Source organism: Tripterygium wilfordii, chromosome 3, assembly GCF_013401445.1.
Source record: "Tripterygium wilfordii isolate XIE 37 chromosome 3, ASM1340144v1, whole genome shotgun sequence".
Taxonomy (NCBI): Eukaryota; Viridiplantae; Streptophyta; class Magnoliopsida; order Celastrales; family Celastraceae; genus Tripterygium; species Tripterygium wilfordii.
In genome coordinates, this window is record NC_052234.1 from 7932224 (window position 1) to 7947684 (window position 15461).

A 15461-nucleotide genomic window follows, 5' to 3' on the forward strand; every position below is an offset into this window, starting at 1 on the left:
AAATTACAACCAATAGTTAGTGCCAGAACCACCTAATTCCGATGCACAAGGTTTCTTTGACATGTTGTTGGCTGCCCAAGCTCTACTGTGGGATGGATGTGAGTCATACTCGAAGTTGTCAGCCACACTGAGGATTTTAAGCATTAAAATTGACTATAATATGTCGCAGAGTTGTTTCGATGACGTCATTCAACTTATAAAAGAGATGATGCCTGCAAATAATAGTATGCCTGAAAATTTCTATCAAGCCAAGAAGTCAATGTCTAAACTTGGACTTGGATATCAATGAATCAATTGTTGTACAGGCGGTTGTATGATATACTATAAGAATGACGCAAATTTGACGCAATGCAAATTTTACGGGATAGACCGTTATAAACCTCGGAGAATTGGACGTGAAAATTTGAAGGATATTCTGGTTAAATGTATGTGGTACCTGCCACTAATTCTCAGGCTTCAAAGGTTATTTAGTTCAACAGTTACACTAAATGAGATAAGGTGGCATTATGAGCATCAAAGTGAGTCCGACCTCTTGTGTCATCCATCTAATGGAGAAGCATGGAAATATTTTGACAGAATATTTGAAGATTTCGCTTCAGACCTATGTAATATAAGATTAGGCTTGTGTGCAGATGGTTTCACTCCTTTCGGACAATCTGGTAAGAACTACTCATGTTGGCTTGTCATTTTGACTCCCTATAATTTACTGTCTGGGATTTGCATGAAAAGAGAGTTTATGTTTTTGACAAATTCCGGGTCCTCATAATCCAAAGAGCATAATCGATGTTTGTCTTTAAACACTGATAGACGAGCTCAATCAATTGTGCTGCGAAGGTGTCATACATACGATGTGTTCATGAAAGAAAATGTTGTTATGAGAGCTGCGTTGATGTGGACTATCAACTACTTTCCTACCTATGGTATGCTATTTGGATGGATGACACAAGGGAAGTTAACATGTCCCTACTGCATGGAGTGTTCAAAGGCGTTTATCTTGAAAAATGGTAGGAAAAATTTCATGGTTTGATTGTCATAGACAACTTTTTCCTACAACATATGCGTTTTGGCGGAATAAGGATGCATTTTTCAAGAATCGATTGGAGAAATCACAACCTCCTCCACGTTTGTCTGGAGAGAAGTGTTGACACGAGTTTGGAACTTTCCAAAGATTATTGAGACATGTCCATTATCATTCCCCAGATATGACCAAGAACATAATTGGATAAAAAGGAGCACCTTCTGGGATTTGCCTTACTGGCGCAACAATATCATAAAACATAACCTGGATGTCATGCATATTAAAAGAACGTGTTTGATAATATTTTCAATATGTGTATGGATGTTAAGGGAAAAACAAAGGATAATGCGAAGTCTCAATTGAATCTTTCACATTATTGTAAGCGTAGAGCTTTAGAGTTGGAGTATGACAATGACAAATCCTTCAAACTGAAAACACAATTTTGCCTCACCATGGAGCAAAATAGAGTTGTTTGTTCTTGGGTTTCCAATTTGAAGTTGCAAGATGGTTATGCATCAAATTTAGGCAGGTGCGTAGATATGAGAGAAGGAAAGTTGTTTGGGATGAAAAGCCATGACTGTCATGTTTTCATGTAGTTACTACTTTCGGTTGCATTTCGGGCATTACCTGAGCCTATTTGGGCTACAATTACTGAGCTCAGTCACTTTTTTAAAGATATATGTTTGACTACTTTGAGGGAGAATTAATTGAGTATCATGATGGACAATCTATCATTCGAAACAAGGATGGATGGGTCAGCACAATACAGATGGATGTATCCCTTTGAAAGGTATTCTTTATTACTATAATACTGTTATAATATAAATTATGTTATTTAATAACACGTTCAATTAAATGAAGCAATAGGTTCGTTCATTTCCTGAAGAAGAAGGTTAAATAAAGCTCTATGGAAGGATCTATTTGTGAAGCATATATAGTCGAAGAGACATCGTCATTTACTTCATATTATTTTCGACCACATGTGAGCTCTCAATGAACCAAAGTTCCTCAAAATGATAATTGGGGTACATTCAACACGAAAATCCCAAGAATTTCAATATTCAATAACCTGGTCATCTTGCTGGTGTTGCCGATAAGCGTTACCTCACTGACAGAGAATACGATGCTACCACATTGTATGTGTTTGAATTGCAACATTGTCCAACCGTTTATAAAGTAAGAGTTTACAAATTTTGACACACTTTGTTAAATAATCATACTTTAATTATTTGAGGCTAACGGATGATAGTTGTATATATGTTACAGCCTGTACACAGATTATGTTAGAGCATCAACACCAACATTGAATGATGATGATGTCAATTATCAGATTGAGGTGGGCGAGGCAAGTCAACAATCAACATTGGTGTATACATTCGGGGGACCGATTACGAACAATCAGAAAGTGACTACTACGGAATACTAAAAGAAATTGTACAATTCAAATTCCCAAGACTACCGATAAAGAAGATTGTTCTTTTCAATTGTGAGTGGTTTGACCCAACTCCTAATCAAGGTACATGAATCAATAACAAGTATGGGCTTGTTGTGGTTAAATGTAGGGGAAGGTACAAAAAGTATGAACCATTTATAATAGCACAACAAGCAAAGCAAGTCTATTTTGCTCCTTATCCAGAAGGGATACGTGATCGACAAGATTGGTTGGTTGTGATTAAGACAAAACGAGGAACATAATTACTGCACAATCAGTAAAGGTAGATGATGCATTCCAAAAGAACGAAGTTTTATTTGAGCCAGTTAGAGTAGATACTGATCAGCAACTCGATTCTCTAGTTGACAATGATGTTGAACCCGAGGAAGTAGTTGTAGAAAACTCCACAAGAGAACTAATGGTCGAGGACGATACTAAGGATGATGACGACGAAGAATTTGAATCGTATGATTCAAAGAAAGGGAGATCTCGGAGACTACGATTAATGTAATGAAGATGATTATTAATATTTATGTACAAATCTTATTAATTACCATATTTGCTTATTTTTCTAATTAATAGTAGAATAATATTAATAGTGAAAATAAGTAGAAACTAATTATAGAAATTAATTATTTTACTAATTAATAGGAAAACAATAAATAGAAAAAGGGAAAATAATTAGAAAGTAAATATTTAGGTAATTAATAGAGAAATAAAAGAAAAATAGTAAGGAAACTTAAAACTTGCGCCAAAATGAAAAAAATTTGCGTTTAATATTTGAACTACACAATACCCTAATTTATTTTTTTCCTTTACTTTTCTTTCTTTGTGTGCCACATGGTACTCCTCCACAACGCTACTCCAAGCGGCTCTGCCTCCAACGGTAAAATTGCTCTCTTGTCTTCTTTCGATTAAATCGTGACAGAGAAACTTCTTTTCCTTCTCTGTTTAGTCTTTCCCTACTCGCTTGATCTCGGAGACTACGCTTGATTGCTGTGTTTGCTTTGCGAATCGAAGGAATCAGGTTAAGGTATGTGTAATTTGGGTTATTATGTATTATATCTACGACTATTGATCTCAATGTGAACTCGTTGAGTGTATATATATTCATCATGGTTACTCCGTTGGGTGCTCTCTCTGTCTCCTTTTTCTTTTTCTTTTTCTTCTTCTTATGGTGTTTGTGAACTCAATTGAGATTATATCGAATTCGTGATCACAAGTTCCGGTTTTGACACAAACAAGTCAGATTATGGGTTATTGTCGGTTGCATCCAAATTTCTTTCCTAGTCTAAATCTTTAGGTATTGGGTATCTAGGTTTGGGAAATTGAGCTTCGCTTTACTAGAAGACTTGGATGCACAATATTATATTGGTCCTTTTGTGCTCTACTATTTTAGCCAACTATCTAGATTGTGCATCTTCCCATGTTGTTTTCCCTAATTTTAGTCTTGTATCCCTCTGTATTAAGTTTATTTGCAATTTGTTTTAAAAAAATCTATGCGAATTGCAATCCTAATGGTATCATTAGTGGTGCTGCAAAACAAATTGGCTTCATTACTGCTTTAAGGTGGGGTTTCCTGATCTGATGTCAGTTCTTGATTGAATTCTGATTTTTTTACATTTAGATGTGTATGTACTGGATAGGCTCGAGTATTTACAATTATATAAATGTGGGCAAGAATGTGGCTTTTTTTTTAGAATATGCTACCATTTGACAGTTTACACCAGTTGTTTGTTTAGTCTGTCTTAATTGTTTCTTGAAACGTTGGTGGTATTCTAATGCTTTGAACCACTTAATTGGCTCATGCGATAAGTGATTTGGTCTTGTATGATTGGTTGTACACATGTGCCATGTTTGAACTAGCAGTTTTTCTTCTTATGCTTGCTTTAGAGCTATTTCCTTGCAAGATTCATTCCTTTATACTGCTAGCCTACGTTAAGGTTGAAGCCTGCTTTAATGGTTGTTGATTGCTGAAACTTTGCCTATGCTGGGCTGTTTTGGTTCTTATTTGGGGGCTGGTTTGGGTCTGATATGTGCAGTTTTTGGAGACAGTTTTAGTGCAATTTTGTGGATTGTGTTTGGGGCAATATTTATTGAATTTGGGCATGCTTTGAGCAAAGTTTTTGGGCTATTTTGAAGTTGATTTTTATTGGAAAATATTCTTGTTAGAGTGCTGATTCTTTTAGATATCATTTGGCTATCATTACTGCTATCTGTCTTTATTGCCTAAATGGTAGATGTCTGGTAATCAATCGAGCAGAGATAATGTTACTACATCAGGTCAAGGAAGACATCGACGTCTACTTGTCTGAATTGGTGGCAACAGAGTTATAGAGAGTCAAGAATCCCCTCACAACGCAACCTCATCCCTCTCGTCTGTCAATTAGGTGCTGCCACCCATCATGTCACCTCCCCAATATTATCGCGAGATGTGGGTACTAGGTTCATCATCGCCCTTCTTCTCGATGGTCCCGAACACTACTCACTTGCCCAATACCCCACCTACATCCACATCGAACATCCCTATGAGGGACACGCAGGCTATCGGAATCGTCCCAGCAAATTCCATCGACCAATGCGGAGGCCAACAAAACTTGGATACGACCATATTCAAACTCAGAGTAAGTGCATTTTTCATCATTATTATTTTAAATGCATTAATTAAATAAACATATATGTCAATAATATGTTCTTATTTATATTTTCCTAGATTCGAGCCTTATGACGTTCACAGGAAGATGACTTCAATCATTAAGTCCAAGTTCGAGCACGTCGCTTATACATGGAAGAGTGTTCTTAAGTCAGCCAAGAACTTTTATTTTTCGCAGTTTGAGGTAGGGCGTTGAATCTCGTTCAATCATATGGATAAATTATTCTCATACTATTCTATTGGAATTGTTATTCTTCTTTAAGTCGAATTCTTAGATTATGCATTTTGTTATCTGATCGAATGCCGCATTAGTCTTTATAGTTATTATTATTGTTGCAATGCTATGGATGGAGCTTAGAATGGAGTTTATTATGGTTGCATTGTAGTTTTAGTATTTGACTGCTTAGAATGGAGCTCTATTATTGAATTTTTCATTTGATCTTTGGATTTTGAGAAATCATTGTAGGAATTTAATTGTCAGTTGTCACTTATTGAGTGTTTCGTTGGTTTGGAAAAAGGCTTCGATGATAATGGTTGGGTGTTTTCTTTGCATGTTTAGCAATGTTATGTGCTCTTTGTGTGATGTAGAACTTAGGGGTTACAATGCATTGAACTCAACACTAAAATGGTGAGGCAGAGGTTTACTTTCTCTTACTCATGGAACAAAACTTGCTAGTTCATATTCTTTACCATATTCCTAAATTTAAAATGTCTTAATTGCTACCTATCATAAATTTATATTTATATTTTATAGAATCAATTTAGGTTGGACCCCACTGATGATGATGCAGTAAAAAAATTATGGAATAAGAAGAATGGAGAAATATTGCAGAAAATTATGCAAAGGGTTCCAAAGAAGGAGGATGATGGTGAATGGATTCAAGAGGAAGCCAAAGCTGCGCTTGAAAAGCTTTGGGCGGAATCGGATTATGTGAGGAAAAGGGAGAAGCCAAAGATAAACTGAGCATCCGAGACTGGCGGATGCACTAATGCTGGTGGCTCTATTCCACACTCAGAACATAAGAAGAAATTGGTAAATTTTTATATTTTTAAATCAAGTTTACCTCTTGAATTGTTTATTTGCTTGAAACTTGTCTTGTATACACGAATGTAGGAAAAAGAATTGGGTCGGCCTCCAACTAAGGTTGAGCTCTTTCGTCATTGCCATATCAAAAAGGCTACCCAAGAATTCGTTGAATGTCGAGCAGCCACTACATATGTAAGTAATTTAAATTTTATTAAATTTAAAAATTTCTATGATATTTAAATCGTCATTCATGATAGTTGATATATAACTTTTATAATATTGATACAAGATGATTACAATAAGCTTAAGGAAGCCCGTTCCAGTCAAGCATTGACCTCTGGAGAGTCACCTCAGGATGATGATTCCATATTCATGGAGGCGACTAAGTGGGTCAATAAGAAATGTCATATCTACGGTCTTGGATCAGAGGCGTCACATATGCGCTTTTCATCCTCTTATAGCAGACCATCTGGATCGTGTCCTGATTATTTGCAGCAGGAGATTGAGGAGCGCGTGGTTCGAATAAGCTACGAGTTACATGATCAGTTTTCATCACATAGCACTACGATTAGTACATTGTAGGAGGAGTTGCAGTTCTATAAGCTGTCCTTGGACACACAAAGCAAAAAGATAAAGCGATAAGACCGGAGGTTGGAGAAACATAATCGGATGATTCAAAAACAAAATCAAATGATGCAGGGACTCTTTGCTCGGCTTGGGATACAACCACCTATTGATGACATTGACGATGATAGCGAAGATGGTGGACACACTTCCGATGAGGAGTAGATTTTGGGGTTGTATTCTTTTGTGAAAACTTTGTCAAACATCTTGCTAAAACTTTTATATAATTACTTTTTATTGTATTTTAAATACAATTATATAAATTAAAAAGTAATATTGCATTAATATAATAATAAAGAAATAAAAATTGATAATTAAATAAAATGTTATGAAAAAATAATTATTAAAATATTATTTTACTAGTGACGGAATTTTTTCGTCGTCACTAATTTGAAAGATGTATTTTTTATTATTTAATTAAGCATGATCCGCCGTCATAAAGTCTGTCACTAACATTTTCCGTCACAAAATCCTTCACTAACATCATCACAAAATATCCGTCACAAAAAGTCATCACTAATATTTTGTGACGAGGATTTTTGTCACTGAATTTTTTCTGTCACAAATCCATTTTCTGACAGAATTTTCTTATTTTGTGACGGATAATTCCGTCAAAAATCACCTGTTTGTTGTAGAGTCTCAAGATGCCTTTAAATGGAAATGGGACTGACGTGTATATTGTGGGGAATTTTTTTCCACCACGACTATAATTACAACTAATTATTGTCAATATATAATTTGTACAAAACATGAAGTGATGGAGAAGCCTAATATAGATTTCTTGGCCATCCCCAATTCATATAAATCATAGACCAGACATTGCATATGATCCACTCACAAAAACAAAAAAGGCCATCGAGGTTTTGTTTATTCGGTGGTCATGAGATAAAACCTTATCTTCGAAAAGCAAGATGACAAAAGATTTGGTCGGAAGTTAAAAGCCATATATGTGTGTGTGTGCGCAATGTAGAAGCCTCATAGTGTGTTTGTGGGCACAGACACACACATATATATAACCAAAAAAACAGCTCTTACATGACATTTTTTTTATATGTGTATGATACAAGAATCATTATATCATTGAATGTGACCTTCCACAACATATCACCCAAGCCCTCCAACCAGAACATGTGTGTGTATTTTTTGGCAGCTCTAATGGAGCCATTAGTTGTATTATTTCTCAAGAGAGCATTGAAGGATCCTTCCTCCTACCTAGGGATCTTCCATTCCAGTTTGTTTTTGCAAATTGTGATATAGTATTATTTGAACCCTAGATCACACCCCCAAAAATAGTTTGTATCATCTTGGTGACAAGAATTCGAATCCCCCTCTCCGTTTTTAAAAAAAAATCTAGTTTTTGTGGTTGGAGTTGGATAGCCGAATGCCCATATAAACCTCATAGAGGAATCTCATACATCCGATGTGAGACTTGAGATCGTAACAGGCATTAGTTTCTAACCTAGAACTTCAGAACCCTTTTGTTAATTAGATATCATCTTGTTACAATTTCTTGAATCCCAAATCACTAGCTTTTATTAAGAAAATCATTCGGTCTTGGATTAGAATGTCACAACGTTTATGGGATTGAAAATAGAAATTAGAAAGAAAATATTTGCTAAATTCCTTGACAAAAAAGTTTTCTAGAAATTGATAATTTCTACATAAGAAGAGCAAACAAAACAAGTGGGAATCATGCAGGAACCAAGAAATTTCCCTTGTCAAGAAAGAAATTTAATAAAAAAAAAAGTACCATTTGGTGATGTCGGATAAGTGTTTATAGGTCTTGCTTGAAACAATATATTCTTTATGTGCTTTTTCTATATAGATGGAGAGAGTTGGTTAAAGAGGTGGAGCTTTCACAATCAAAACATGCAATAAACTATTAATATAAAATTGAATATTATTAATTAATTTTTGTCTAGTTCCTAAAACAATAGCTAAGATTAAAAATTAATTAAATCTATTTTACTTTTATTTGTATTGTCGTAGTTCATAGGATCTTATCCTCTTATTCTCCTAATTTGATCGAGACTTTTGTGGGTGGTAGTATGATTGGATTGTCATGGTGACGATAGCTAATCTAACTCTTGTTGCGTTTTATCTCCTCCATTACGGCAGTACTTAATTAATCAAATGTATTTAATTAGTTTTTAACACTATATTGACTCCACATGATACAAGTTGTATATATTGTAATGCAATCAACCCATCTTAACAAGGAATGTGTATGCTATACACTTGTCAAAAATTAAAGGGAAGTAAAATTTCCTAGAACCTTCACATATAGTAGCATCAATCAATATCTCAATTATGTCTCTAGAAATGAAGTCTTGGTCACCAATTGACCCAATTCATAAGTTATAAATCTGTGTGCTTTCTCAATTTGTTCCTTTGTGGTGCATGTAAATGTGTTGTTATTGGATATATGCAAGTTTCCAGCTACTACCATTGACACTATAAACAGGTAATTATAAGGGAACCATTAATATTCCGAAACCATTTTTTTTTTTTGTGGACATATTTTAGAGCGTATTATTGTTTGGTTCTCTTCTTTAATTATTTTTCAATTTCTTACGGTTTTTTAGTAACCGACGATTACATCATATAATTTTATCCGAGAATTACCTACACACATAACTTTACTACAACGACAGGATAAATTGGACTTTGGCCAAGAGAGTATTATTCCTAGTGAGAATCGAACTCAGGACCTTCTGAATCTATATGGTTTGACCCCATAGAGATTCACCACCACTAAACTATCATCCAAGTAGTTTTCAACTTCTTAAGTTACTATTATGAATTTGACGACAAAACTCGAGCATAGAAAATCTGCAAAAAAAAAAGAGAAACAAGATACAAGATTTAACGAGGTTCGGCACAACTTGCCTATGTTCTCGGGCGAAGAACAACGTAGAATTCCACAAATATAAAGAAGATTTATAAAAGAGATGAGCTCTTGAACTCAATAACTAACACAAATCCCTTTGTCTCGGACTTCAACACTCAAACCCCTCTCTAAATCTCGATGACACTCTCCTAATGTTTGCAACTCAATATAACACTTTGACACGAAACCCTACAAATAAAACTATTTATAAGTAAATGTTCCATAGCTTAACTGTGAATCCTGTCCGGACAGCAGGAGTCCTGTTCGGACGTACAGGTCTTGGGCTTTCTCGAACGTCTAGTTCAGAAAAAGAACTGAGTCACTTGTTTCAAGTATACTGTCCAGACAACACCTCTAGATAGCCCAATTTTGAGCCAAAAAAAAAAAAACCACAGTTACTAAACACTTATATCATGTAGTGATCTGACCAATCTTCATTGGCTTGAGATTTTGTGGTGCCATTACTTTCTTCTTGTTCAAATTGTGTAGGCCAATGTTTTATGACTTGCAATAGTATTTAACAAAGTTAGGTCAACTAAAGTAGTTGTGCTACTTAAAAATTCAAACGCTCCAAAGACTGGCAACTATGGTCGGCTGGTGAAAAAATACAGAAGGGTTGGTTATTTTTTTAATATATCAAATATTTTTTAAAAGAAAATAATAAAAAAAAAGGTAAAATAACTAATACCAAACTGAACCATTGCAAATTAAGTATATTTCAATTAGCTTTACCATTTTTTGTTTATCAGGAATTATTTTTGCCATTCTAGTAGGAGAATATGTGCATTAGTTCCTCAATATATTATTTTATATTGAACTACCGGATACTATTAAATTGTGAAGACTAAGGTGGTGCCTAGTCAATGGAGGAGGAACATTTTGTATCATTGGCTGGATGTCAATAATCAACCACTTCACAAATAGCTTATTGGTTATCTATCCCGATTTAGTGCATAAAAAATCTTGACCGAGATCAGAAGAAGTTTGATACTAGGTTAACGTAACTATTTTTAAATAGTTTGCGTTGGGCGTCAACCCAACTAATCTGTCAAAAAGATTTGTTGATTGTTGTTGCCTAGTCCAGTTGGAGTTTAAATTTATTGGGCTATTCAAATGACATGTTTGTTGAGTTGTTCTTGGTTACGAAGAAAAAATGGTTATCAATAATCAAATTAAGGGGAGAAAAACTTTAGATGTAGGAGATTGGAACAATTCAAATATTTAATTAGGAATTTAAACATTGACAAAAACACAAGGTACTTATGTCAATTAAAAACATCACATAATTTCACCAATACCATAATATATATTTATACTTAATTTCAAAATTTTGGATCCAAATTCATATAACTAGTTTCATTAATTTTTGAAAATGTTTATTAAAAAAAAAAGTTTTTGAAAATGAAAATTTCAATTCATTTTATAATTCATTAATTTGTCCTAAAAAAAACTCAGATACAAATAATGGAATTTGGAAATTAAAAAAAAAACCATCATATATAGACATGATCATGACACTTGAGAGTTCCTGACGTATTGTCTCTTCTAAGCAAAACCTTCTTCTTTTACAGAGACCTTGCTCCTTCTCTCACACAGGCATAGCAGAGACACTCCACCAATATCAATTTCTTCAACCATGTCTGCAGTCACTCTGTTTCTTCTACTTCTCGTATTCACACTCACAATCTACACGAAACCATCGAATTCCGCTATAGACTCCTTCGTCTACGGTGGCTGTTCACAGGTCAAGTTCAACCCCAGCTCACCTTACGAGAACAACCTCAACTCGCTCCTCGCTTCCCTGGTCAACTCCGCCTCGTTCACCACTTACAACAATTTCACAATCCAATCCCCCTCCTCCAAAGACAACACCCTCTATGGCCTCTTCCAATGTCGGGGAGACGTCGGCGGCGGTGACTGCTCCCGCTGCGTCGCACGCGCCGTGACTCAGCTCGGCACACTCTGCCTCGACTCAACAGGGGGCGTCTTGCAACTCGACGGTTGTCTCGTCAAATACGAGAACGCGACCTTTTTAGGCGTGGAGGACAAGACTGTGGTGTTGAAGAAATGTGGGCGGTCGATCGGATATGACTCTGATGCGTTGACCAGGCGTGATGCGCTGTTGGGGTATCTTGCGGCGGGTGATGGATCTTACAGACCGTACAAGAACGGTGGGTCCGGTGACGTGTACGGTTACGCCCAGTGCCTTGGGGATTTGAGCGGGAGCGAGTGCCAAGATTGCTTGTCGGAGGCGATCCAACGATTAAAAACTGATTGTGGGCCCACTGCTGCGGGGGACATGTACTTGGCTAAGTGCTACGTGCGGTTCTCGGAAGGTGGCTCTCATTCGCACGACGGAAATGGTAAGTGGTGTCGCCACCGTGGATGACGGGCGGTGGTGGCCTGTATTTGTTAAATTATCAATTAATTGAATTTTAGTAGATATTAGCCATGAATAGTCTTGAAATCTACCTACCACCCTCATGTGAAAGTCTGTAGATTAATGGGTTTGCTTTCTTTTTTCTGTTTATATCTATGATTTCATTGTTTGTGTATATTAAGTGAAGGATTTGAGTGTAGATTTCTCTTCAATTATGGTAATCTAGCTAGCTATATCACCTTTGTGTGGTTTAATTTCCCAAGCCTAGCCAAAATATTGGTTGTGTGACCACCCCTACGTTTAATTGCTAGATCCGGAGTGCATAATATTGCTTTGCCTCAAATAATTATTTTTTGCAATATATATAAGAGAATCTATATGTTAAGTAATTATGCATGTTGTGAAATCTTCTAATTAATATTTATTATTATGGTAAATGTGATGAATATGAAATTAACCCCATAAAAGAAGGAAAGAAAAGATGGAATACCTAAATTGTTTATGCAATACCCCCTTAACTTTCTGAAATTGATGATTATTCACTTTTATATTTTTTTTTTCCTTTCCAGAAGAAAAGCTAGCTACATTTGTGGTGGTTAGAAAATTATGGATAGTCTATAAAGGCCCCACATTCAAGAATCCAATGCTAATTGAGTTAGGTGCTATTTCAAATGATAAGTTAATTATTTAATTTCCTAGGTAAAAGAGATATAAACGATTTATGAAAACCACGTTGTTATCATATATTGGCTAGTCTCTCATTATTTGGGTAATATTTGTTTTGGTTTGTTTTTGATGTGTAGACAAGAACAACAATGATGATGAGATTGAGAAGACACTTGCAATCTTAATTGGACTCATTGTTGCAGTTGCATTGCTCATTGTGTTCCTCTCTTGCCTAAGAAAATTGTGTGAGAAAGGAAAAGGTATGTAACAATATTTCTTTTGTCTTTTTCTTTTAACAATCATGTCTAAAGATTGAATTAATACTCTAATTATGGGTTTTTCTTATGTGGGTTTCATTTTTGCAGGTAAATAGTCATGCATCTATCAAATTGGCTTTTCAATTGGTGGCCTTTTTGCTTTCCCTTTTTTAAGTGGTTTATCAATACTTCCCTCAAAGAGAAGATATAAAGATGATCATGTTCATGGACAGGACAAAGTTACCTTGAAACTAGCAAAAGGGTTAAGAAAAGAAAAGGCTCTAGAGATTCCACAATCATCCTTACATGAACCCACTTAACATTGTTTGCTTTGTCTTTTTATTTTTTGTACAAATAGTGAACACTTTTTGTTAAAAAAAGGTGATGCTTGTGACTCTACATATATATATATATAGTTAGTGCCTTTGATGGGGGGTGTTGTCAAAGCTTTTGGTATGCTTTTTTTTTTTATTAGAGTTGGCAAAGTTTGATTAGATCCTAAAAAATTATATGATAGTTTTCATGTCAATTCAATGTTTTTTTTTTTAATTTGTATTTGCATTAAAATTACCTAGTCTATGATCGTACTTTTGTTTTTTTAGCACAACAAAACACAAACAGGCTTAGATAATTTCATAATTTGTTCATAGATTCTATTTTATTTTTTCTTCTATCCGAAATCTACACCGTAAATAACCAATTATATTGTTCGCTTTCGATTGTGCGATTTCCGTGAATACATCAGGCCTGCACGACTTTGTTCCTTCATAACTTAACAAGTAAGCTAAGCCCAACTCACCAAACTAAGAAAAATGTCTAGTTAGTGTTTAGAAGTGGACTTTACATATATCTACCCATTGGAAGACTATATCTTTACCGATGTGATATATATTATGTCTTAACATCTTCTAACAATTAATTAAATTTATCAAGTTTTACAATATCAAACCATAATAGAAGCTTGAAATTAAGCAGTTGTAAGGTCTACTAATCTATGATTAGCGGTGCCAACTAATGTGTTTGACTAAATTGTTTGATAGACCGAAAAGCAAGGGAGATACATTAGTGAATGAATAATACTACTGCTGAACATAGTATTTTAAGCACTTTGTAGTTGGATTATGATTACAATGATTTGGCCAATACTCTCTCTATATTTGTACGCTATATGTGTAAAGTTACTGCTGATTGGTGCCTAAAGGGGACACTTGGGAATGGACTAAAATTCAATAATGACGACCATACTATAGTGACTAAACATATTCACGTCTCTCTCTCTCTCTCATCCATTATATATCCATAAACGTGGCCCATTATTACTTTAATCCTCTCAAAATCGTGGATACCATATTATTTCTCTCTTTCATAAAAAAAAACTCATATTATTTCTCTCTTTCATAAAGAAAAACTCATATTATTTCTCTCATATGTGGAGAGTTTATAGGATTTGGAGGTTACGCAATTCCTTAAAGTCTATAATTCATGCAAATGAGTCATTGGTTGAGTGGCAATGACTTTGCATGTCCCTGACTGAGGTCGTGGGTTCTAGTCTAACCTCCTCCGAATATTTACAAGGAGGTGTGTGAGCTTCGTCTGCCCTACGTGGGTTTGATAGTCTGCCTCTGCGTGGGCTTGATTTGTGCCTCCTGCGTGGGGCCTGTTGACACCTGTACTTTCATAGGCTTGATCTGGTGGTGTGTCGTATATTATGTTTGTCCTTGTACTCAAAAAAAAAAGTCTATAATTCACATCTAATAATAAAAAAAAAAAGTTTTAAAAATGAAAAAAAAAATGTGGTGTGAATGTGATTGACACATTTCCTAAACCATTAGATTCAAATTTTAGATTCTATAATTTTAAACGAAATGTGGAGGTCCCGCATCCAAGTTTGTGATTTAGGATTTGGCTCCGCGTATCTCTTTGTAGATATCAAGCTGATTTGGTCAATTTTTAATTAGATTTTTAATTTAATTACACGCACAAACTAATTGGGTTATGCCTAACAAAACAGAAGTATATTTCGATTAAAGTGATAAGTTTCATATCAATACTAATCTTAAAACTACCCATGAGGCCAAATCCCAACGAATGAGTTAATAAACTAAGTTCACCTCCTTACTAACTAATAAATTTTTTTCCTAATCTAGTGAGTTGGACTTTGACCCTGTGTGTTAGGTTTCGTTTTGTAGTAGCTGAGCTAAGGAGGAACAAAGTCGTGCAGGGCCTGATGTATCCACGAGAGTTGGATAACCGAAAGCGGACAATATTATTAGCGTATATAGGATGTGGATTTCTAATATGGTGTGTGAGCAATTCGATCTTATTGGACATTATTTTAGCATGTACAGAAATGTAGATTTTTTATAATAACAGAGTTTGATAGAGAGTCTTAAAGTAGAAGGAATTATTGAAAATATGCTCACCAAAATCAGAGGGCATTTTAAAAAAGATATTGTATCTGAAATAAAACATATCGACAAACAGAGGGGAGTCACAAGACTCGATATATGAATA

General features: G+C 35.1%; 1 protein-coding gene across 1 annotated transcript; it reads left to right on the plus strand.

Moving 5' to 3' along the window:
- Positions 1–11165: 11165 nt before the first annotated feature.
- LOC119984403 (plasmodesmata-located protein 6) lies at positions 11166–13393 on the plus strand. The gene is made up of 3 exons (XM_038828329.1): positions 11166–12007; positions 12828–12950; positions 13056–13393. The coding sequence occupies exons 1-3, from the start codon at positions 11281–11283 to the stop codon at positions 13061–13063; spliced, it is 858 nt and encodes a 285-aa protein (XP_038684257.1). The 5' UTR covers positions 11166–11280; the 3' UTR covers positions 13064–13393.
- The last annotated feature ends 2068 nt before the right edge of the window (positions 13394–15461 follow it).